This window comes from Gorilla gorilla, chromosome 2 (assembly GCF_029281585.2).
Source record: "Gorilla gorilla gorilla isolate KB3781 chromosome 2, NHGRI_mGorGor1-v2.1_pri, whole genome shotgun sequence".
NCBI lineage: Eukaryota > Metazoa > Chordata > Mammalia > Primates > Hominidae > Gorilla > Gorilla gorilla.
Genome location: NC_086017.1, coordinates 152,972,348 through 152,995,758, shown reverse-complemented (window position 1 = coordinate 152,995,758; position 23,411 = coordinate 152,972,348). Strand labels below are relative to the sequence as shown.

At 45.3% G+C, this 23,411-nt stretch overlaps 1 protein-coding gene across 1 annotated transcript in view; it reads right to left on the bottom strand.

Moving 5' to 3' along the window:
- GRK7 (G protein-coupled receptor kinase 7) overlaps nt 1-23,411 on the bottom strand; it is a 55,784-nt gene that overhangs the window by 5,573 nt on the left and 26,800 nt on the right. Inside the window, exon 6 of the mRNA XM_004037782.5 lies at nt 5,878-6,152. Within this exon, the coding sequence (XP_004037830.3) occupies nt 5,878-6,152 (275 nt within the window). The remainder of the gene's footprint in view (nt 1-5,877; nt 6,153-23,411) is intronic.

Here is a 23,411-nt window from a genome sequence, read left to right as displayed (position 1 = left end):
TTTCAAATGAAAATTTATAATTAAATTTTATTATGAAAAGAGAAACTTAATTGGAGGCATCTGATGATCCAGTGATTCCTTGGGTTCTTGTTCTGTGACCCAGCCCTACCCACTTCCAGAAAGGTCTATCCGGAACTTCTTGGACTTTTCCCACTGTGTATGGAGACCTGGATCAAAAGGTGCTACAAGGGGTGTCTTTTCTAAAAGCCACCAAGTCTCCACCAACTGAAAGAAAGAAAATGCAGGCTTGCCATCTACCAGAACCAACTGCCCCAGTGTCTGTGTGGTTTACATCTTGTAGGTTAAGAGCCTTGAGGGAGAGTTACTGAGATAAATGGAAGCTTCAAAAATAGATTTTTAGGCCGGGCACCGTGGCTTGCACCTGTAATCCCAGCATTTTGGGAGGCCAAAGCGGGTGGATCTCCTGAGGCCAGGAGTTTGAGAACAGCCTGGCCAACATGGTGAAACCCTGTCTCTACTAAAAAATACAAAAATTAGTCAGACGTGGTGGCACATGCCTATAATCCCAGTTACTTGGGAGGCTGAGAGAGGAGAATTTCTTGAACCTGGGAGGCAAAGGTTGCAGTGAGCCGAGATTGGGCCATTGCAGTCCAGCCTGGGTGACAGAGCAAGACTCTCTCATAAAACCAAACAAACAAACAAACAAACAGATTTTTTAAAAGTCAGATTATTGAGGTATAATTTACACAGAAAGATTCACCTTTTAAAGGTATCAGATGGATTTTTAAACATGGCAGAAGGATAGAGCTAGAATGCCATCCAAGTAAATCAGGAATGAGCCCCAGACCTGCATGTCTCAAAGAGAATGAAGGCATTGGAATGGGACTAGGTGCCACAGGGAAGGTCTTGCATCACTTCCATGATCACTGGCGGGCATGAATTGAACACACTGTGTCAGGGGTCAAAAGGGCCCTTAAAACCCAGTCTAAGCAGCTTTCACATGAGTAAATGGAGACGCCCAGGAGCCTGGTAACTCGGGAGACTTGCCAGACCAGTCTTTACATCAGGATGAACAGTTCTCACATGGCATCTCAAGCACACCACGCCCAGGGAGCCTTGCTTTGTCCATCAGGGGTGGCTGACTGCAGCCCTTTTGCAACTAATTATAAAAGACAAGGAAACCATGGGTCACTCTAAGGTTTCCTTTATGTTCTTCAACAACCCAACTAGATGCCCCTGGAGGGCAGGATTCATGCCTTGTATACCTTTTCCCAAGAAATGTCTGTGGGTGCTGCTGCTACCAGTGAAGACTGGGCTTTCCAATCTCTATTCCTTGTTCTTGTGGCTGGGCCACCACAAAAATGATGTCTTTGATCTTTTGCATTAGCAACTCCCACCACAGTTCCATCATTAAAATAGCAGGCTGATTATTTCACTCTCACATCTTTCCCTGGCAGTTCTGTGCAGGGCTCTTTCGGCCCATCATTGTGAGGTACACTTTGAACAAATAGGAGAGGCTGTTGCTGGAGGCAATATCTTTTGTAACAGCCAAAGAGGCAGCTGCAGGGAGGAAGCTCATTGGAGTGAAATATATTTCAGAGCATTAACAGAGGCTCTCGTACTATGGAACCCCACACAGAGATTACAATGGACTTTCTCATAATAGTCAATGAAGCAAAGATACCACCTGCCTATACATGAGGCCCACAAGGGAATTTGGTCTGCCAAGAACAGTAGGTATCAGCATGAAATTGTTTGTTGGAGAAGCACTTAAATCAGAGACTTTCACGATTACTTGCTGTTGTTCTGCTGCACTGCCTGACCAGAGTAAAACCTGCAAAAACTTAAGTGGTCTTCAGCATTTATTTTATTGGAAGACCCTGTAGTTGATCCCATCTGGAGCCCCTGGAGGTGCTCAGAAAAGCTTTTGGCTTCTCTGCAAAATTATCTCCCAGACCCATAAAGGCACAGAAGGTAATCCTTTTCAGTGATGTCTAAAGGAGAAGGGTCTTTAATTAATTTCAAATGCTGAGGAAGGCAACAGGGAGGGAGCATTTGAACTCTGCTGTGTAACATGCTGTCGAGGCATTTGCCTTGGCTTGGAGGATGCCCACTACATTCATCCAACGTGATCTCGTTTGATTAAATTTTTAAAAAATATAAAGAGTTGAAATAAAAGTGTTGGAAGATTCTGCAATTATAGAGGCTGTAAGAAAAAAAAATGTTGGAAGATTTTCTGTTTCACTGAACAGCTGTTTTTTATATGCCTTTCCTCTAATGTTGTAAAGTCTTATTCAAAACAGTCACAACAACAGATGCTTTATTAAAAAGGCTTTGCTTGAGGAAGCAGCTTCAAGGAGTGACCAGTCTTTAGTGTGCTTTAAAGTGTTTACAGTGCTTTAAGGTAGCATTTTCATGAAGTTTGTTAATATTTCATTTTGTAAACCCAAAGTCTGCTTATAGAGTATTAAGATATATTTTATTTTATTTTTGTTTTTTAAATTTTTTTTTGAGACAGAGTTTTGCTCTTATTGCCCAGGCTGGAGTGCAGTGGCGCGATCTTGGCTCACTTCAACCTCCGCCTCCCAGGTTCAAGCTATTCCCCTGCCTCAGCCTCCTGAGTAGCTGGGATTACAGGCACCCGCCACTGCACCCGGCTAATATTTTGTATTTTTTTAGTAGAGACAGGGTTTCATCATGTTGGCCAAGCTGGTCTCGAACTCCTGACCTCAGGTGACCCACCCGCCTTGGCCTCCCAGTGCTGGGATTACAGGTATGAGACACCGCGCCCGGCCAAGATAGATTTTAAATCAAACGTGGGAATTGAGGCATCCAAGTGGGTGTTGTTCCCTTCAGGGAAGTCATCTAAACAGACTGTCCTCCTGACTCAGCCACTGCTCCCGCACCTTTGGATACTCACTGAACTTGAAGACCATGAGGGTAGAGATTGTTAGTGATTGTCAGTGGTCACCATATCCTATTTGATTCTCACTCCTGGGCACGCAGAAGACACTAGTCAGCACCCTCACCCATAGGCAGGACCCGAGGACTAGTTCTGGCCAACAGAACTGTGTGTGAAGTGTGTGGGATCGAGACCATCCTGGCCAACATGGTGAAACTCCGTCTCTACTAAAAATACAAAAATTATCTGGGTGTGGTGGTGTGTGCCTGTAATCCCAGCTACTCGGGAGGCCAAGGCAGAAGAATTGCTTGAACCTGGGAGGCCGAGAGACTGCAGTGAGCCAAGATTGTGCCATTGCACTCCAGCCTGGGCAGCAGAGCAAGACTCTGTCTCAAAAACTAATAATAATAATAAATAATTTGTAGGTCTCCAATAACTGAATGTAAGAGGGTAAGAGGGTAGAGAATGCGTTTCCTCCCTGACAATGTGTGAGTGTACACATATAAATGTCTCTCTGAGAGGGACAGAGAGAGAGGGGGAGAGAGAGGAAGGGAAGGAGGGATGGGGAGAGAGAGAGAGAAAAGAGGCGAGAGAGAGAGAGGGAGAGAGAGGAAGGGAAGGAGAGATGGGGAGAGAGAGAGAGAGAAAAGAGGGGGGGGGGGAGAGAGAGAGAGAGATTGATTGATTTAATTTAGGGCTTTGTAAATCCAAAGTCTGCAGGGTAGTTTAGCAGGCTGGAAACCCAGGGAAGGATTGCAGTTTGACTCCAAAGGTGGTTTGCTGGCAGAATTACCATTTCTTCTGGGGAAGTCAGTCTTTTCTCATTAAGGCTTTCAACTGATTGGATCAGGCCTATCCACATTATGGATGGTAATCTACTTTACTCAAAGTCTACTGATTTAAATGTTAATCTCATCTAAAAATCTGCCCAGAAATATCTCAATAATATTTGACCAAATATCTGAGTACTGTGGCCTAACCAAGTTGACACATAAAATTAACCATCACACCCACAACCCCCCCGCCATTTTATATATGAGGATATTGAGACTCAAGGAAAGTAATTCAATTGCTTGAGGTAAAATGACCAGTCTATAGCAGAGCTGGGACATGAATCTATGTCTATGAATCTAAAGCTCTTGATTTTCTCCCTACACAACATAGTCACTCACTGCCAAGGGTCTTTTCACAGGCCAACTTTTACGTCTTTTTTTCTTCTATAGTATCTTTTTTTTAGAGACAGGGTCTTGCTCTGCCACCCATGCTGGAGTACAGTGGCATGATCACAGCTCACTGCAGCCTTGAGCTCCTGGGCTCAAGTGATCCTCCCACCTCAGCCTCTTGAGTAGCTGGGACTACAGGCATGCACTTCTACACCTGGCTAATATTTGTATTTTCCGTAGAGGCACAGTCTCTCTATGTTGCTTAGGCTGGTCTTGAACTCCTGGGCTCAAGCAATCCTCCCACCTTGGCCTTCCAAAGTTTTAAGATTACAGGCATGACCACTGCGCCCGGCCTTCTAAAATAGCTTGATCTTCTTATTCTATCATAAACAATGAAACTTGGCTTCAATTTTAACAGTTGGCAACATCACAAATATTTTTTGAAGGACTGATGATATCCTACGGGAGACATTTGAAAGGAACAGAATTTTCCAGAGCTATGACTATCAGTACTGGTAGTTTTATGTTTTCATTTTAATTATTACTATTATTATTATTATTATTATTTTGAGACGAAGTCTTGCTCTGTTGCCCAGGCTGGAGTGCAGTGGCGCGATCTTGGCTCACTGCAACCTCCGCCTCCTGGGTTCAAGTGATTCTTGTGCCTTAGCCTCCTGATTATCTGGGATTACAGGTGGCTGCCACCACTCCTGGCTATTTTTTTGTATTTTTAGTAGACATGGGGTTTCACCATATGTTGGCCAGGCTGGTCTTAAACTCCTAACCTCAGGTGATCCGCCACCTCAACTTCCCAAAGTGCTGGCGTGAGCCACCACGCCTGGCTCACAGGTGTGAGCCACTGTGCCCAGCCTGTTTTAATTATTTTTGAATAGATAATGTAACAGTGTTAAGTACATTCACACTACGTTGTTATGCAACCAATCTCCAGAACTCTTCATCTTGTAAAACAGATAATTTATACTCATTAGACAACTTCCCATTTCTCCTCCCCTTAACCCCAGGAAACTGCCGTCCCACTTACTTTCTTTCTTTTTTTTGAGATGGAGTTTCGCTCTGTCACCCAGGCTGGAGTGCAGTGGCTCGATCTTGGCTCACTGCAACCTCTGCTGCCTGGGTTCAAGCGATTCTCCTGCCTCAACCTCCCAAGTAGTTGGGATTACAGGCACCTGCCACCGCCCCTGGCTAATTTTTGTAGTTTTATTACAGATGGGGTTTCACCATCTTGGCCAGGCTGGTCTTGAACTCCTGACCTCGTGATCCACCCGACTCGGCCTCCCAAAGTACTGGCATTACAGGCATGAGCCACCCTGCCCGGCCTTCTACTTTCTGTCTGTATGAATTCGACTACTCTAGGTACCTCATGTAAGTGGAATCATGTAATATTTGTTTTGTTTTATGGCTGCATGTGATTTTAATACATTTATTTACTCAACATGGTTCAGATGCAAAAGAAACTAAGGTGATACAGTGAAAATTCTTATTTGCATCCCCATCCCCAGCCCCCAATTTCCCTTCATCTGACATAACCAATCCTATAAATTCCTTGAAATATTCTATACAACCATTTGAATTATGTATTCTTTTTTCTTTTTTTAATGCAAGCTGCTTTGCACCTCACTTTTCCACCTTAAAATACATCTTGGAAATTGTTCCATAGAAAGTGCTAATAGTGTTTGAAAGTATTAGAAATATTTAACCATATAATATGGAAATAAAAATAAGAAAATCATAATACTTAATTCCAAGACTTTGCCACAAATCAAAAGTATTCTCCTAATCTCTGTGGACAATACTGGTGTCAGCAATCCTCTCTGTTAGATGCTAGTTTACCTGCTTCCTAAGCGTTGCTCTGGTTTCTTAGCCAAGAAGAGCCTGCAAATATCTTTTGCTTCCTCTGTGAAGTTATCATGCTGGAATTTGACCTCGTCTTGCAGAGTTCTTTGCTTTAGATCCTCTTTACTGACCTTTTCCTTGTAATCTTTGAATGGTGTTCGTCCAGCAACCATTTCATAAATGCTGCATCCCATGGCAAACCAGTCCACAGGATAGGAGTAACTTACCTTTTCCATTAGGATCTCAGGAGCCATGTAACCATTGGTTCCAGCCTGTAACATCCCAAACAAAAAACAAGACAACACAGAACAAAGACACTAAGGTGAGTGTAGCAGACACTGCTGACTGCCTACCTAATACACATTCTCCTTTTCTTCCCTTGTTGAGGGAACCCTAATTTGTTTGGGGTGGCAATGTGTCTAACCTATTCTTTGTGCTGCTTTCCCAGCAGCTTTGGGTGCAGCCAGGGGAGGCCATGCGATCCATTTTGGCCAATGAGATAAAGAGTTGGTAGCTAAGGTCATCATGAAAAGGGAAGCCGTAGCTGCTCTTGATGTGGGAAAATCTGTTAACCTCTCTTAGGCTCATCACCTCATCTTTAAGATGAAAAGTTCAAGTGGATGTCTACAAGATCCCCTAAGCTGTGCCTTTTTTAAAATTCACAGATAATAGAAAATTAGATGTATATGATTTTTTAAGGTTGAGCACTTTATTACTAATATTAAATGTTCATATATTGTCTAGTCTATCATGTTTCTTACTCTATGTGCTATGTAATAACATTAACATCACACACCTCTGCCTGTCTCTGCACTGAATAATTAACACTGTCATTTTAATTGAGGAAATTCCACACACACGAAATTTCATTTTACATGCATGACTATGTATTATAGGCACACTTCTACTGACAATATATGCCAAATGATCATTAGATTAAATATATATACATATTCACTTTATATATATACATACATACATATTTATTTCTATATATAAGACATATCTATTTATATATACTTGTATGTATGGTAAATTACACATAAAATTTACTATCTAAATCATTTTACAGTGTAAGTTCAGTAGTGTTAAGTACATTCTCACTGTTGTGCAACCAATCTCCAGAACTACTCATCTTGGAAAACCGATAATTTACACTCATTAAACAACTTGCCATTCTTCTTCCCCTCAACCCCAGGCAACCACCATTTTACTTTCTCTCTCTATGAATTTGACTGCTCTAGGTACCTCATATAAGTGGAATCATGCAATAATTGTCTTTTTATGGCTGCATTGATTTTAATACATGTATTTACTCAACAAATATTTAATGAAATCTACAACACACCTTACAATTTTAAGGTATGCATATGTGTGTGTGTGTGTATATATATATATATATATATTTTTTTTTTTTTTTTTTTTTTTTGAGATGGAGTTTCGTTGTGTCACCCAGGCTGGAATGCAGTCTCCTGATCTCAGCTTGCTGCAACCTCTACCTCCTAGGTTCAAGCCGTTCTCTTGCCTCAGCCTCCCAAGTAGCTGGCATTACAGGCACCTGCCACCACGCCTGGCTAATTTTTGTATTTTTCCTGGAGATGGGGTTTTACCATGTTGGCCAGGCTGGTCTTGAACCCTTGACCTCAAGTGATCCTCCCGCCTCGGCCTCCCGAAGTGCTGAGATTACAGATGTGAGCCACCGTGCCTGGCCGACTCGGACTTTTCGGAGAGCAATATGACAGAGAGCAATGGGAAACAAAAGGTAACAAATTGTTCCTGTCTTTCAACCAGATTATTTAACTTTAGAGTATGTACCTCAAAGAAGAGACTCAAAAGAAAGAAAAAGGAATCTACATTGAGATGTTCATAACTTCATTAACTCAGAATGGTCACGAGCTGGAAACACCCAAAGGCCCATCAATAAGATGATAAACCAGAGTCTATTGTTAATACCAAGGAATTTATATATGTAATGATTGTCACCCACTGATTACAACTATGCATTTCAGTACTTCAGGAAAGGTTGGAAAAGTTGGATGCAGTGGTGTGTGCCTGTAGTCCCAGCTACTCAAAAGGCTGAAATGGGAGGATCCCTTCAGCCAAGGAGTTCGAGGCTGTAGTGCGATAGACGAGCCACAGCACTCTAGCCTGGGTAACTTTGTGAGACCCCGTCTCTACGAAGAAAACATTAGAAAGTGTTGAGCTGTGCATTAGGTGTTTTATTTCTAGTTGCTTAAGTATTTTTTAATGTAATGCTTTAGAAATATGAAATTTCATGGATAATTTCTACATGGATCACAACAAGAAAAAACATAAACAATCCAAGTACTAATGAAGAGTGATTGGCCTGAACAAGAAAGTTCTGGAAGTGACTAGGATCTAACGGGCTGTGCATGAGTCAGCATGGCAGTGCTGTTTTCAGAGAAGCTGGTATATAATTTGGGTGACCATATGTTCCGGTTTGCTTGGGACAGTCCCGGTTTACATCTGTTGCCCTGGCGTCTTGTCCAGTTTTGCATTTGTCCAGACAAAAGGGTCCTGTAGGCGCCTCTGAGGCCCAGGATACAGTCTTACTCATCTCTGTCTCCAAATCCGGGCACTTATCACAGGGCCTCACCTGGTGCATGCCATGTTTTTAAATAAATAACGACAAAGACGGTGACTAGATGTTTTCCATTCACTACGCAGAAAACATTTGTTGAGTCATGCCCTGCAATGAGTTCCAGGGATACAGAGACCTGCAAGGCCTGGCCCTTGCCCTCGACGATTTAGAGACTGGTAGAGACAGACAGGTCAGAAGGTTGATTCAATAGAGTGCGGAGCACGTGCAGGGGGGCCCATGGGGTCAGTGTGTGCATGTGTGTGTATCTGATTGTGTATGTGATTGTGTGTGTATCTGATTGTGTGTGTATGTGATTGTGTATGTGAGTGTATGTGCGTATGTGTGTGTATGTGTGTGTGTGGGCATATGAGTGTGTGTGTATGTGAGTGGGTGTATGCGTGTGTGGGTGTATGAATGTGTGTGAGTGTATGTGTGTGTGCGAGTGGGTGTGTATGTGAGTGTATGTGTATGTGAGTATGCATGTGTGTGTGAGCATGCGTATGTGTTAATGTGCATGTGAGTGTATGTGAGCATATGTGTATGAGAGCGTGTATGTGTATGTGTGCATGTGAGTGTATGTGAGCATGTTTGTATGGGCATGTGTGTATGTGTGCGTGTATGTGAGCATGTGTGTATGTGTGTATGTGTGCATGTGAGTGTGCATATGTATGTGTATGTGAAGGTGAGTGTATGTGTGAATGTGCATGTGTGTATGAGAGCATGTGTGTATGTGTGTATCTGTGCATGTGTATGTGTGTGTATGTGTGCATGTGTGTGAGTGTGTTTATGTATGAGCGTGTGTATGTATGTGTGAGTGTCTGTATGGGTATGTGTGTATGTGTGTGTATGTGTGTGTTATGTGAGTGTGTGTATGTGTGTGTGTGTTGAGAATACTTCACTGAAGAGCCACAGCTGGCTGAATATGAGGGAAACACCTAGAAGGCTATCCAGGTAATGAGCATGTGCAAGAGATGGAGTCAGAAAAAGTGTAAGGTATTGAGGGAGCTTTAAGGAATTTGGTGTTTCTAGAATACATGATTTGGGGCATGCCATGGAGGGAGGGGAGATGGGATTGAGAAACTGTATGCTAAGGTAGCAGAATCTATTCCCAGTCTCCCTTTTCCTTTGCCTCCCTCTATCACGAAATCCCAGATGACTAAAGACAACATCTCTCCCAGCCTCCTTTGCACACAGGATAGTGATATGAGCTTTATTTGAGAGGTGTGCAAGCTGAAGGTGCAAAGGCTTGGAGAAAAGAGAAGTGAGTTTACTCGAAAATAAATAAAAGATGTAAGATTGATTACATGGATGGATAGAGAGGATGGATAGATGGACATTTGATAAAGCAAATCTAGGAAAATGTTAATGATATACAAGGAGTATTATTTGGCCATAGAAAGGAATGAAGTACTAGCCGGCAGTGGTGGCTCATGCCTGTAATCCCAGCACTTTGTGAGGCTGAGGCGGGCGGATCACGAGATCAGGAGTTAAGAACCAGCCTGGTCAACATGGTGAAAACCCGTCTCTACTAAAAATACAAAAAATAGCTGGGCGTGCCTGTAATCCCAGCTACTTGGGAGGCTGAGACAGGAGAATCGCTTGAACCTGGGAGGCAGAGGTTGCAGTGAGCCGAGATGGTGCCATTGCACCCCAGCCTGAATGACACAGCAAGACTCCGTCTTGGGGGAGGGGAGAGTGGGGAAGAAATGAATGAAGTACTGATACATGCTTCAACGTGGGTGAATCTTGAAAACATGCTAAATGGAAGAAGCTAGTCACAAATGACCATGTATTACATGATTCCATTTATATGAGGTGTCTAATATAGGCAATTCCATAGAGACAGAAAATAGATGAATGGTTGCTTAGGGGTGGAAGAGCAGCCTAATGGAAGTGACTGCTAAAGGATATGGGATTTCTTTTGGGGGTGAAGAAAATGTTCTAAAATTGATTGTGGTAATGTTTGCACACCTCTGTAAATATACTAAAAACCAGTACTTTTTTTTTTTTTTTTGAGACATCTGTCGCCGTCTGGAGTGCAGTGGCGTGATCTTGGCTCACTGTAGCCTCCACCTCCGAGATTCAAGCGATTCTTCTGCCTCAGCTCCTGAATAGCTGGGACTACAGGCGTGCACCACCATGCCTGGCTTTTTTTTTTTTTTTTCAGTAGAGACAGGGTTTCACCATGTTGGCCAGGCTGGTCTTAAACTCCTGACCTCAGGTGATCCATCCTCTTTGGCCTTCCAAAGTGCTGGGATTACAGGCGTAAGCCACCGCGCCCAGCCAGTATACTTTAAATGCATGGTTTTTATGGTAGTTAAATTATATCTCAGTAAAGCTGTTAAAAATGTCTGTGATAAACTCTAGGTAATGGGTATTTCAAAGGTGCTCGTGTGAAATTCTTTCAACTTTGCTGTATGCTTGGAAGATTTTATAATAGAATATGCAGAAGGGAAAAGGAGAGTGAGGGAAGGGGGATGGTGATGCCCAGCTGGCTGCTAGTTCATCAGGCACAAGGGAGTCTTCTGGAAGAGGCACAAGGAGGAAGCGCAGGAGAGAGTGGATGAGGGGGATGCAGCTGCCCAGTCCTTCCCATCTCCCGTTTCCATTGCTCAGGGATTATCCGAAGAGCTATATTGCCGACATGTCATCCAGTTGATTAGCAGCTGCCCAGGAAATAAGGCTCCATACCCCACAGGATGATGTTTTATCCAGCTCTGAAAGTGGAGGGGCAACGCAGCCTGGATGTGCTGCTGACAGAGAACTGTCCAAGAGGGAGAGAAAAGGAGGCAGTAGAGGGAATGTAGGAAGGTGCGTGAGGTTTGTGGTCCAGTACACCAATATGATGAAATTTCTCAAGGACATACTTTGATATGGGGCTTTTTTCATCCACGGTGCTGGCTATCATGGCTATCATGGCTATCAGCTGGCCCCTCAATCCAGAAACCAATGGCTGTCTACACTGGGAAATTATCTCATACTATGTGTGTGTGTGTGTGTGTGTGTGTGTGACAGAGAAAGAGAGAAAGAGAGTTTCAGTCTGTCACCCAGGTTGGAAGTGCAGTGGTTCAATCGTGGCTCACTGCAGCTTCCACCTCCCAGGCTCAAGCAGTCTTCCCACTTCAGCCTCCTGAGTAGCTGGAACCACAGGTGCATGCCACCATGCCTGGTTAATTTTTTTTTTCTTTGGTACAGATGGGGTCTCTCTCTGTTTCCCAGGCTAGTTCTGGGATCCTCCTGCCTTGGCCTCTCAAAGTGCTGGGATTACAGGCATGAGCCACCACAACCAGCCTCTCATAGTATTTCTTTGATCATTTTCTCCCTTGCATTTTGTCTCTTTTTTTTCAGAAATATTGAACTTATCCTTTATGTTTCTTACCTTTTGCTCCTAATGTCCACTCTTGTCTCTTATTTCTTTTTGAGTGGCATAGGGGGAGACTTCCCCCATTTTTTTCCCCAATTCTTCTATTTTTAAAAAAGTATTTTATTATGGGAAACTTCAAATATATACAAAACAGAGGTAGAATAATAAACCCAAAGTAGTCTTCACCTGGCTTCAACAATTACCCACACATGGCCAATATTGTCTCATCTATGTCCCTTCCCACTTCTCCTGACTATTCTAGTCATGCATCATTTGTATTTCACTATGAATCTCTAAAAGATAAGGTCACTTAGAAAACACACTAAAACAAAGCACTACAATAACATTATCTCATTTAAAAAATAAGAATAATTATTTAATATTATCTGGACATATTTGTATACCAACTGTCCTATAAACTTTTAAAAGTAAAATTTAAACTTAAATCATACAATCATTTAAACAATCACTAAACTTTTGTTTAAATTTGGATCAAATGTGGTTCATACAATGATTGTCTCTTAAATCTCTTTTATAGGCTCCTGCTCTGTCTTTTTTCCCCACCTAGCAAGTTTTTGTTGAAAAAAAGGGGCCAAACTGTAGTTTCCCACAGTCAGATTTTGCTGACTGCATTCCTGTGGTGTCATTTAACATGTTCCTCTGTTCTTTGCATTTTTTTTTTTTTTTTTTTTTTTGAGACGGAGTCTCGCTCTGTCGCCCAAGCTGGAGTGCAGTGGCGCAATCTCGGCTCACTGCAAGCTCCGCCTCCCGGGTTCACGCCATTCTCCTGCCTCAGCCTCCCGAGTAGCTGGGACTACAGGCGCCCGCCACCACACCCGGCTAATTTTTTGTATTTTTTAGTAGAGACGGGGTTTCACTGTGTTAGCCAGGATGGTCTCGATCTCCTGACCTTGTGATCTGCCCGCCTCGGCCTCCCAAAGTGCTGGGATTACAGGTGTGAGCCACTGCACCCGGCCCATGCATTTCTTGTAAACTGATGGCTAGACATAGAGGCTTAATTCTTCTACTTAACTTTTCATTTTTGCCAATATGATTTTATTGATACATAATTAATATACAATAACGTGTACAGTTCTTAGATATTCAGCTCAATGAATTTTAATAATTAAATATGCCCTCATAAATACCACCCAAACAAGATATAAAACATTTCTGTCTGTCCAGAAAGTTCCCTTGTGCTCCTTGCCAGTCAGTCCTCCCCACTTCTCAGGCAAACACTTTTTGATTTCTGTTACTATAGATTAGTTTTGTCTGTCCTTGAATGTTGTATAAATGGAATTGTATAGTATGTATTCTTTCATGTCCGACTTATTGTATTTAACATATCTTTAAGATTTGTCCATGTTTTTCTGCAAATGTATTTACATATTTTTTATTTCCAAATGTCCTTGTTGTTCTCTGAATGTTCCTTGATTTATAGCATTTGTTCTTGTTTCATGGAGGCCTTATCTTCTCTTTAATCTCAAAAGATAATAATTACAAGTTTTAAAAAATAGTCTCTTCTATTCCCTGCATCGTTCCTGTTTTCTACAAGTTCTTTTCCTCTGATTGTTTTGGTTCTGTCTTTCATTTTGAAGAGTTTTTTTTTTTTTTTTTAACAAATGACAGTTGATCTTTGTCTAGTCATTCATATTTAAGAGTGAAGCACCAAAAAGCTGACTATAAGCTATGTGGAGTCCAGCTTATCAACAGACAAGAGGGATCAGTGGGATATCTCCATACCCCACCTGAAAAGTATCAGCCTGCTTGCTCTCATGTGGGGAACTGAGATGGGAAGGAGCTGAGGGTCTCCCTGAATATAGTATTTCACTTCCCACAGCTCTCCTTTGGGCCTCATGTTCTTGGGTCCTGCTTCTATCTGGTTCTTTATGACTCTGCTGGGGTGGCAGAGGCATAAAGAGACTATAAACAACATCCAAACGAAGTTAAGTCAGTGGCAGTCAGTAAGTTCCATTCAGCAACATTTATTGTGAGCTTGCTCTGTGTGGCACCCGTCCAATGAGCACATTTCAAAGGTGAGTGACATTAAGGATTAAAGTTACTAATGAGGATACTGGATAAACCTAAGTTGCTCAGTAGAAGGTGTAGGGTGAAAGTGGACAACATACCTTGCCATGAACAAAGGATTGTGAAACACATGCTGAGAGAAAAATTGGAAATAATAATGGAAAACATTATTGAGTGCTTATTCCATCCTAAATATTTTCTGTAGTGCTTTATGTGAATTCCTCATTTGATCTCCATAGTAACCCTATGAGATAGCGTCCATTTTGCAGATTAGGAAACTGAACTATAGGGAGGTTAAATCTTGCCTAAGATCACCAACCTAAGAATCACACACAGGCTGCACTTTTTTTTTTTTTTTTTTTTAGACCGAGCCTCACTCTATCACCCAGGCTGGAGTGCAGTGGCATGATCTTGGCTCACTGCAACCTCCACCTCCCAGGTTCAAGTGATTCTCCTGCCTCAGCCTCCTGAGTAGCTGGGATTACAGGCGCCCACCACCACGCCCGGCTAATTTTGTATTTTTAGTAGAGACAGGGTTTCACCATATTAGCTAGGCTGGTCTCGAACTCCCGACCTCCTGTGATCCACCCGCCGCAGCCTCCCAAAGGGCTGGGATTACAGGCGTGACCCACCATGCCTGCCCTGGCCTGCACTTTTCACTACTACATTATTCCGCCTCTATAGAAGTAGGTGAAGTGACTTTTTCTTACCCCTCCAAGTTCCCTTCAGGATTTCTTTTCTCCCTTGTAGAGTCCCCTTCTTCCCTCTCCCCATTTGCCCAGTACTAAGTCCTTGATCTTTAGCATTCTTGCTAAAGATGTTTCCCTTCCCCTTATCCCAGTGAATTCTCCATTTTTTGCCTGTTTCGGCTGCTCCACACAGCAGAGGGTTCTGGGAGATGGGACCAGACCCTGGGCCATGCTCTGCAACCACCTCCCCAAGGAAATAAGTAAAGAATTGGCCTGCCATCTTTACAGCACTGTAGACCCCCTGGTGTAGTGGAAAGAGCATGAGACAGCGTGCAGGAAGGCCTTAGATTCATTCCAAATAACTTTCAGGACTCAATTCACCTCTTGGTCCTAAAGAGAGAAAATGTCAGCCATGGAACTTTGAAGGGCACCACCTCCTTGAAGAGCGGAGGTATTTCACTGAGGAGAATGGAATTAGAGGCGCACGCCAGACTTTAAGCACCCACATTCCATTGCAGCCTCCAGCTGAAAAAATTAATTGCCTGCCCTTTATGCCATTTGTCTTCTGCATGTGAACTGCCTCCTCAGAGTAGGGTGGGAGGAGAGAACGCGCCAAGCAGCGTGGAGCAGGTCCAACCACGCTGACCTCTTACAGCTGGGTTTAACTCCTGCAGTTACACAGGGCCCTGCGCCTCTGTCTCAGCAGCATCAGAACCGTCTCCTTCAGTGCATGTGACCAGAACCGCCATGCCCAGGGCTGTAGGGATTGCCCGAGTATCAGCACCTCTTAGTGGAGGGGTGTGTGTGTGTGTATGTGTTTTATCCTTTTATGGGTTTTACCTTATTTTACTTTGGGTTTTATGGTGCCCTTTCCAGACCCACACAGTCAACACCTGGTCAGGCAAAAACCAAGTATACCCAGCATTGGGCGACATCGAACAACAGACCTCACGGGGTTTAGGACGCCCGGCAGTGCCAGTGCCCCTCCCCCATCCCCTCAGGGGCAGCGGGAAGTCCTTCTAGTACAGTAATCTCAAGCTTAGTCCCATCAGGGCCACCTGTCACCAACAGGTGTCCAGACATTGGGGAAGGTAGACACCTTAAGGTGTGATTAAGATCCCAAGCCCGTCCAGATACCCCCTACATTGTTCTTGCTGTTGGGTGCTGGCTTCTTCCATTGACCCTGTAGCTGTCACTCTGAACCGAACTGGCAGGGCCCAGGCTGGCCCTGGACAGAGTCCCAGTGTGGCTCTGGACAACCAGGAACCAGACTGTGACCTTCGCAGTGCAGAGAACAGGGAGGGGCTTCTGGTGGAGCTGAGAGGGCACAGTTCACATCTTAACAGTTTTACAAGTCCATGAAAAAGTATGAGTGTGCGCAGGTCCTTCAAGGTCAAGGACACGAGCAACCCTCCACCTCCCATTAAATCTGAAAACTTGGCAACCTCCAATTCCACTATCAAAAGAAACGGCCGTGTCTTCCCTTGGGGTGGCCGGGCCAGGCTGGATTAGCGACGCAGACGGGGAGAAAGGAGCTGGAGAGGAAGCTCCGCGATCCCGGCGCGGCCCAGCAAAAGCACACTGGCACGCCGAGCCAGAAATCGCCCGCGGATGCCTCTTCCCCCAGCTCATCACAAACCAGATCCAGTCGACAGCACAATCCAAACAGAAGAGGGAATCAGAATGTACATCTTTTGTTTGCCGTGGCAGGAGAACTGTTGAGCAGAGGAAAAAAACAAGCTGAGCTTAGCGCTATCAGCTGTTTCCTGGGGCTCTCTCCTTCCTTCCTCCGAGGGGGGCCTGGCCGCTTTGTTCTCGTTCCCAGCTGCTCCTCTGCGCCTTTAAGCAGTGGCCTTTGCAGACCTCGGAGGAATGCGGCCCTGGGACCCCAGGGGACTTAGCTCGAGGCTCCGCCCGCCCCGCGTGCTCGGCCCCAGGCCGCAGAATCAGGAGCGCCGCAGTGTCGCGCGGAGGCCGCTCCTGCCCCTGGCTTCTCAGGGCTCGCTTTCTGCCGCTACTTCCTGGGCGGGGAGGGCGCATCCCATCAGAGGCGGCTTCCTGCTCTCCCTGACACCCCTGGAAGGACACCCATTTCAGAGAGCCCACACAGGTAGCCCAAAAAAGGGGTCCTCGCAATAACGCTTTTTGCAGGGATAGAGTCTGGGGTGAAATGGCTCCCACACTGGCGTTGGTTTGCTGTAGTTCAGATCCCAGCTCTATCAGTTATAAGCTGGTCACCCACAGCCGCTTACTCAACCCCTCTGAGCCTCAACAGTTCTTGCCTTATGGGACTGTGATGAAGATTAAAACGAGAAAACAGATTGGGTGTCGACCCAAAACCTGGCGCACAGCAGGCCTGCTACCACAGTAGGTATTAGCTGCTGTTGTTACCATGCCTGGGTTCTGGTTGTCTCAGGCAGGACAGCTACACAAGACTCCATCAGACTGAAAGGCAGGGCCTGGCACATGGTCAGAGATCAATAGTGCCCATTCTTTCACTTGAGCGTGTTCTTCAGTGGTTTCATGTGCTATGAATCTCTCTGGCAGCAGGCTGAGGCATACTTTCCACGGTGCCTCTAAGATGCTCAGAAGAAAACCACAAATGAAACCCCACACAGCTGTGAGGAAGCAAGACAACTGTGAGTGTCTGCTTGGCTCAACCCAGATGCAAGCTGCTCACCCACTGCCCACTGCTGCAGCCTTGGGGTCCTGCTGGCTCCCTGTGCCTCGCAGAGAACAAAGCACAGCTGCAGAGGTCACCTGAGCAACTACAGTGCCTGTCAGGTGAGGCAGAAACAATTGCAACAGCGGGGATTGTGACTGAAGGTCTGGAGCTTCTTGTACAATCATTTCTTGAGTGCCTACCAAGTGGCTGACCCTCGGCTAGGCATTTATCTACTTTGTTTCTTAATCTTCTCATCAACGCTAAAGGCAGGCAGTATTAAGCAGGCTCAGAGAAGCAGTCTGACTTGCCTAAGGTCATGTGCAGGGCTGTGGCCAACCCATGAGTACATTTGTGCCAATTAGAAGGCACTCCAAATGTCTTGGTGCGTGGAGCAAACCAGCCTCCCATGTGACGTCAGCCCCCACTCTCCCATGCAGGGAGTCAGCCTGCACATCCGTACACAGCAGCCAGAGTAAGTGGCAGAACCAGGATTAAATGCTCAAACTCCTATCTCCTTGACCTGCAGGACCATATTTCATCAGCTGCGCATGATCTAAATGAATGCTCTGAGCTTCTAACGTGTCTATATTAGATTAGATGACGTGGCAACCATTAGGTCCCTGAACTGTATCATCTCACATGACAGCCCCCTGCTGCCGCATCCTGCAGACCCCCTGGCCCAGCCTCTCCTTATTCCTGTGACTCCATTAGACAGTGTACAAGCCCACAGTTCCCTGAGTCCTCTGCTTCCCTCCCAGCCTTTCTATGCTCATTCTAACTCCTTCTCTTTGACTGTAATTCCAAGGCTATTTTTTTTTTTTTAACATAGAGCAGAGTCTCGCTTTGTTGCCCAGGCTGGTCTCCATCTGGTGGGCTCAAGTGATCCTTGTGCCTTGGCTTCCCAAAATGCTGAGATTACATGCATTAGCCACCACACCTGGCCCCAAGATTGATTTTGTCACTTCCCTGCTAAAAACCTTTCATCGGTTCCCCAGCACCCTTGCCAATAGGTTCAAACTCCCCTTGTGCAACTCCTCCAGCCCCTAGGGCCTGGTGTCTGCTAAACTCTCTAGTTGTATCGTTAGTCACCCCTCCCACCTCATGACTCCACACTGCAGCCAGCTGCAAAGCCACTCTGTTCTGTGACTGAGCCTCAGGCCTTGTGCTGCGAGGACTTTATGCCAGGGTTTTCAAGTGTGGCACTGTGGATGTTATGGGCTGAATATGCTTTGTGTTGGGGGCTGTGCTATTCATTGTAAGATGCTTGGCAGTATCCCTGGCCTCTACCCACTGGATGCTGGTAGCAGTTCCCCAGTCATGACAACCAAAACTGTCTCCAGACATTGCCAAGTATCCCCAGGAAGTTTGGCACAATCACCCGCCATTGAGGACATTGAGCTCTGCTGATCCCTTTACCTAGCGCATGCTCCTTCCTCTTTACCTGTCTGGCTTCATGTCTTTTAAGTCTTAACTTGGTTGTCCCTTCCTCTTGGAAGCCCTTCCTGACCCTGTGACTCCAGGTCCTCATGATGGGCTGGGTGCCCTTCCTATGTACCCAGCTCAGACAACCCTGATCACACCGTATCATCACTGCCCATGTCCTTGTCCATCCCTTTCCTCTCCTGGAACTTCACGAAGGCAGGCATTTGTTTGCCTGGTTCCCTGTTTAGTACTCAGGATCTAAGTCTGTGCTTGTGACACAGCCGTATCTAACAAATCATTCTTGACACCCCATCTCCCTTAACCTCGTATCCAAACCATCACTGAGGCCTATTCACTCTGAAATATTATATCGCCCCAATTCATCCACTGCGTTCTGTCTCCACTACTCCCTCTGTGGTCTGAGCCCACCTCTTACCTGGATTACAAAGACCACAAACTACCTGAATCTCCTCGAATCTGTTTCACTTCACCTGGGGTAATCTTTTCAAAACAAAACTTGAAACATGTTGTCTCCTTCATGAAACCCTGCCACAGCTTTTCCAGTGATCAGAGACGATCACCCAAAGTCCTTAACATGGCCCATAATGCCAGGTTCCGTCTGGCCCCTGCCACCTCTCCATCTTCATTTGAACCACATTTCCTCTTACGATGTGCTTTTCATTTCCTGGCTTCCTTTTCATTTCCCCTAAAGCAAGAGATTCTTGCCCAGACTGTTCCCATGGCCTGAAATGCTCTTCCCCGCCTGTGGGGGCTACTTGGCTCCAATCCCCTCTTCAGGTTCTTGGCCCCCACCCTCCAGCTGCTGGTGCCAGGCCAGTTTCCAGTGCCCTTGGACAGGGCCCTGTGCTCAGAGGCATATCTTTACTGGGGTTTAATGCTGTTTGTAATCATTTATCTTTGAATTTGTGTCTCTTAAGTGAAGTCCAATAAGCCGATGGAGCCGTACTTGGAGCCTCAGCTCACACAGTCCCCCTCCTGCCACCTGCTTGCCTCCCCGGGATGGGTTCATGGCTGTCTGCTTCCCCACCTCCCACTCCTACCCCCTCCCCCACCCAGTGACTATTGCCACTTTCTGCCTGGTAGGGGCCTGGACTCAGGTGCAGGGAGGGCTGGGGTCAGGCACATGCTTCCTCAGGTCCAGTCGTGGGTTGGAGCCCTGGGTATCTGTGAGGGTCTCTACTCACTCGTTGAGTATCCCAGAGCCTGGGGAAGTATGACATTAAATAGCAAATCCAAACCCCATGGCTGGTTGAAAAATAGAGCATGAAAGGAGGCTTTTTCCTGGTATTTGAAGAAGAGGCCCTATATTTTTATTTCACAGTGAGCCCCCAAATTTATGTAGCCATGCCTGGCTGGGGCCACTGCTTGCTGATGGCTCACAGCTGCACCCCTCCCTGGGAACTGCCCTCTGCAGCAGGGATGGCATCCCAGGCTTCCGTCCCCTTCCGGCAGCTACTCACAGTCACTGACTGCATCCTTAGGGATACACAAGTCTGGACCCCACCTCAATTTGGGACAACTCAGAAGAGTCATCCCAACTCCAGATCTCCCTGAAGGATGGCTGAGGTCTTAGTCCCCACCGCCTGTCGCACTAGGGGTGAGGTTCTCTCTGCCCAGTCCTGCCTTCCTCATGGCTGCATCTCAGGAGAGCACTCCTGAGTAGAAGAAACAAACTCAGTTTCTCCCACAATACTCTCAGAACACAAACCAGCCAGCAATCCATTCTGCAGCAGATGAGAGCTGGATGTCCTCTAATTCAAATCCATTATGACACTATCTCCTGGAGACAGTGCCAGGTCCCACAGGGTGAGGGCTCAGTCCCCAAGGCTGCCTCCAGACTTTGAATGCCAGTGCAAGTCCAGGCCTTCAAAACTTCTGACCCACCAGCTATAAATTGAGGTTCCCACAAACCTCTCTTCGGGTTCAATTAATTTGCCACAGCAGCTCACAGAATGCAGGGAAACACTTACGTTTTCTGGTTTGTTATAAGGGATATTTTAAATGACACAAATAAGCAGCCAAATGAAGAGTCATACAGGACCAAGTCTGGAAGGGTCCCAAGTTCAGAAGCTTCTGTCCCCATGGAGCTGGGGTGAGCCACACTCGCAGCACGTGGATGTGTTCTTGTTCATCTTCCTGGAAGCCTCCACGTGTTTGGCTATCAGGAAGCTCTCTGAACCCTGCCCTTTTGGGTTTTTATGGAGGCTTCATTACACAGGCATGATTGATAAAATCATTGGCCATTGGGGGATAGGCTGAAAGTCCTAACCCTTTAATCCTACCTTGGCTTTTCTGGTGACCAGTCTCCATCCTGCAGCTTCCCAGGGGCTGCCAGCCATCAGTCAACTCATTAATATACAAAAAGATGCTTTCACTTTGAAGATTCCAAGGACTTTAGGAGTTGTATGCCAGAAAATGGGATGAAGACCAAACACATATTTCACAATATCATAGCTCCCCAATATCTTCCATGTGTAAATCTGTCTCAGAGTCTGTTTCCAGGGAGCCCAATCTGAGACACCACCGGAACCTCTTTGCTGAGTGGATTCCTTTCCTTCTAGTATCATGTAAGTTGAATTTCCCATATGGTTTACTTTTTGATTTTCACATATTAAGTCAAATCCTCCTTGGAGAGCCCAATGTACCATGTCTTCCCAGCATTTATCATAAGTGATATTTAATACTTATTTGAATGATTATTAAGTTGCCTTTTTTTTTTTTGAGACAAAATCTTGCTCTGTTGCCCAGGTTGGAGTGCAGTGGCATGATCTCCACTCACCGCAGCCTCCGTCTCTTGGGTTCAAGCGATTCTCCCGCCTCAGCCTCCTGAGTAGCTGGGACTACAGGCATGTGCTACAATGCCTGGCTAATTTTTTGTATTTTTAGTACGGACAGGGTTTCACCAGGTTGGCCAGGCTGGTCTCAAACTCCTGACCTCAAGTGATCTGTCCGCCTCGGCCTCCCAAAGTGCTGGGATTACAGGCGTGAGCCACCATGCCCGGTCTGAATGTTTATTAAGTTCTATCTCCCCCACTAGACTGTAAGCTTCATGAAGGCAAGAATCATGTCCATTTTCTGCTCTTCCTTCTATCCCTCAATTTTTTTTTTTTTTTTAGATGGAGTCTCACTGTGTCTCCCAGGCTGGAGTGCAGTGGCATGATTTCGGCTCACTACGATCTCCACTTCCTGGGTTCAAGCGATTCTCCTACCTCAGCCTCCCAAGTACCTGGGATTACAGGCGCCCACCACCACACCCAGCTAATTTTTGTATTTTTAGTAGATACAGGTTTTCACCATGTTGGCCAGGCTGGTCTGAAACTCCTGACCTCAAGTGATCTGCCCACCTTGGCCTCCCAAAGTGCTGGGATTACAGGCATGAGCCACGGCACCTGGCTATCCCTCATATTTAGAACAGTCCTGGCATGTGGGAAACACTTGATACATGTAAGTTGAATAAACAAGTGAGTGAGTGAGTGAATGAATAAAGGCATGCCTTTTGGATGAAGGAATGTTAAAAGTAATTACAGACTGTAATGAATATTTTTGAATGCCCTTGGTAGTGGTAAATAATTTAAGAATAGATTTCAAATTTCTGTAGGGGTCAAAAGTTAGTAGGAATTAAATTTGGTCAATGCTGGTGGTAATCCTTTTGGTCAGGCCAAAGTGTGACCATGACTTCATGCCTCATGTGACCAGAATGCCTCTCCTGTATGTCTTTCTTAAGCTAGATCTCAGAAGTGAGCACTTAAAGAAAAAAAACTGGGGGGCATGGTCATGATGGTTGTGACATATGGAGGCATTAACTCCCAAGAAAACATGTTCAGAGGTCTTTTAAAAATCACCTTTCCAGTATGTCTCTAGCATTGTATTTGGTACAATAGATGCTTTGAAATAAATATAATACCAAACCTCTGTCTCCCATTATCCCTCTGAATGTGAGGAGTTGGTCAGAGACTTCAAGGCAGGACCAGGTATCTAAACATGTAACAAGCTTCTGGGTCACTATTCTAACCTCATTCCCATTCCTAACAAAATAGCAAATTTTAAAGACTCATATTGCATAATACCTGAAGGTCACTGCTCACCAAATAGAATTCTGAATTTAAAAAGTACAAGCATGATCCTCAATCCCCAATATTCCTATTATATTTACTTGGAATCTTTTACAATGATACAAACTAGTTTCACTGTGTGCATGTAGATGTCAACTGAGCACAGGCAGAAGTGCTTATCACATTTATTAAAAGTGCATGTTGACCAGGCGCGGTGGCTCACGCCTGTAATCCCAGCACTTTGAGAGGCCGAGGTGGGCGGATCATCTGAGGTCAGGAGTTTCAGACCAGCCTGGCCAACATGGTGAAACCCCGACTCTACTAAAAATACACAAATTAGCCGAGTGTGGTGGTGGCTGCCTATAATGACAGCTACTCAGGAGGCTGAGGCATGAGAATTGCTTGAACCCCGGAGGCAGAGGTCGCAGTGAGCCAAGATTGTGCCATTGCACTCCAGCCTGGGCAACAGAGCAAGACTCCATCTAAAAAAAAAAAAAAAAAAAAGTGCATGTAGACAGTGGCTGGAACATGTTTAATTGTGCTGCACCTATGGGTAAGAAGCTGGCTCTGAAATATTAATGGCCATCATTCCCCGTGTAGGTGGGGCTGATCCTTTTCTGAAGTCTTCCTTTCTCAGAGGTTCAGCTAGGCTTGTGGTTGGTGTCCATAACAGACCAGACTGGGAAGA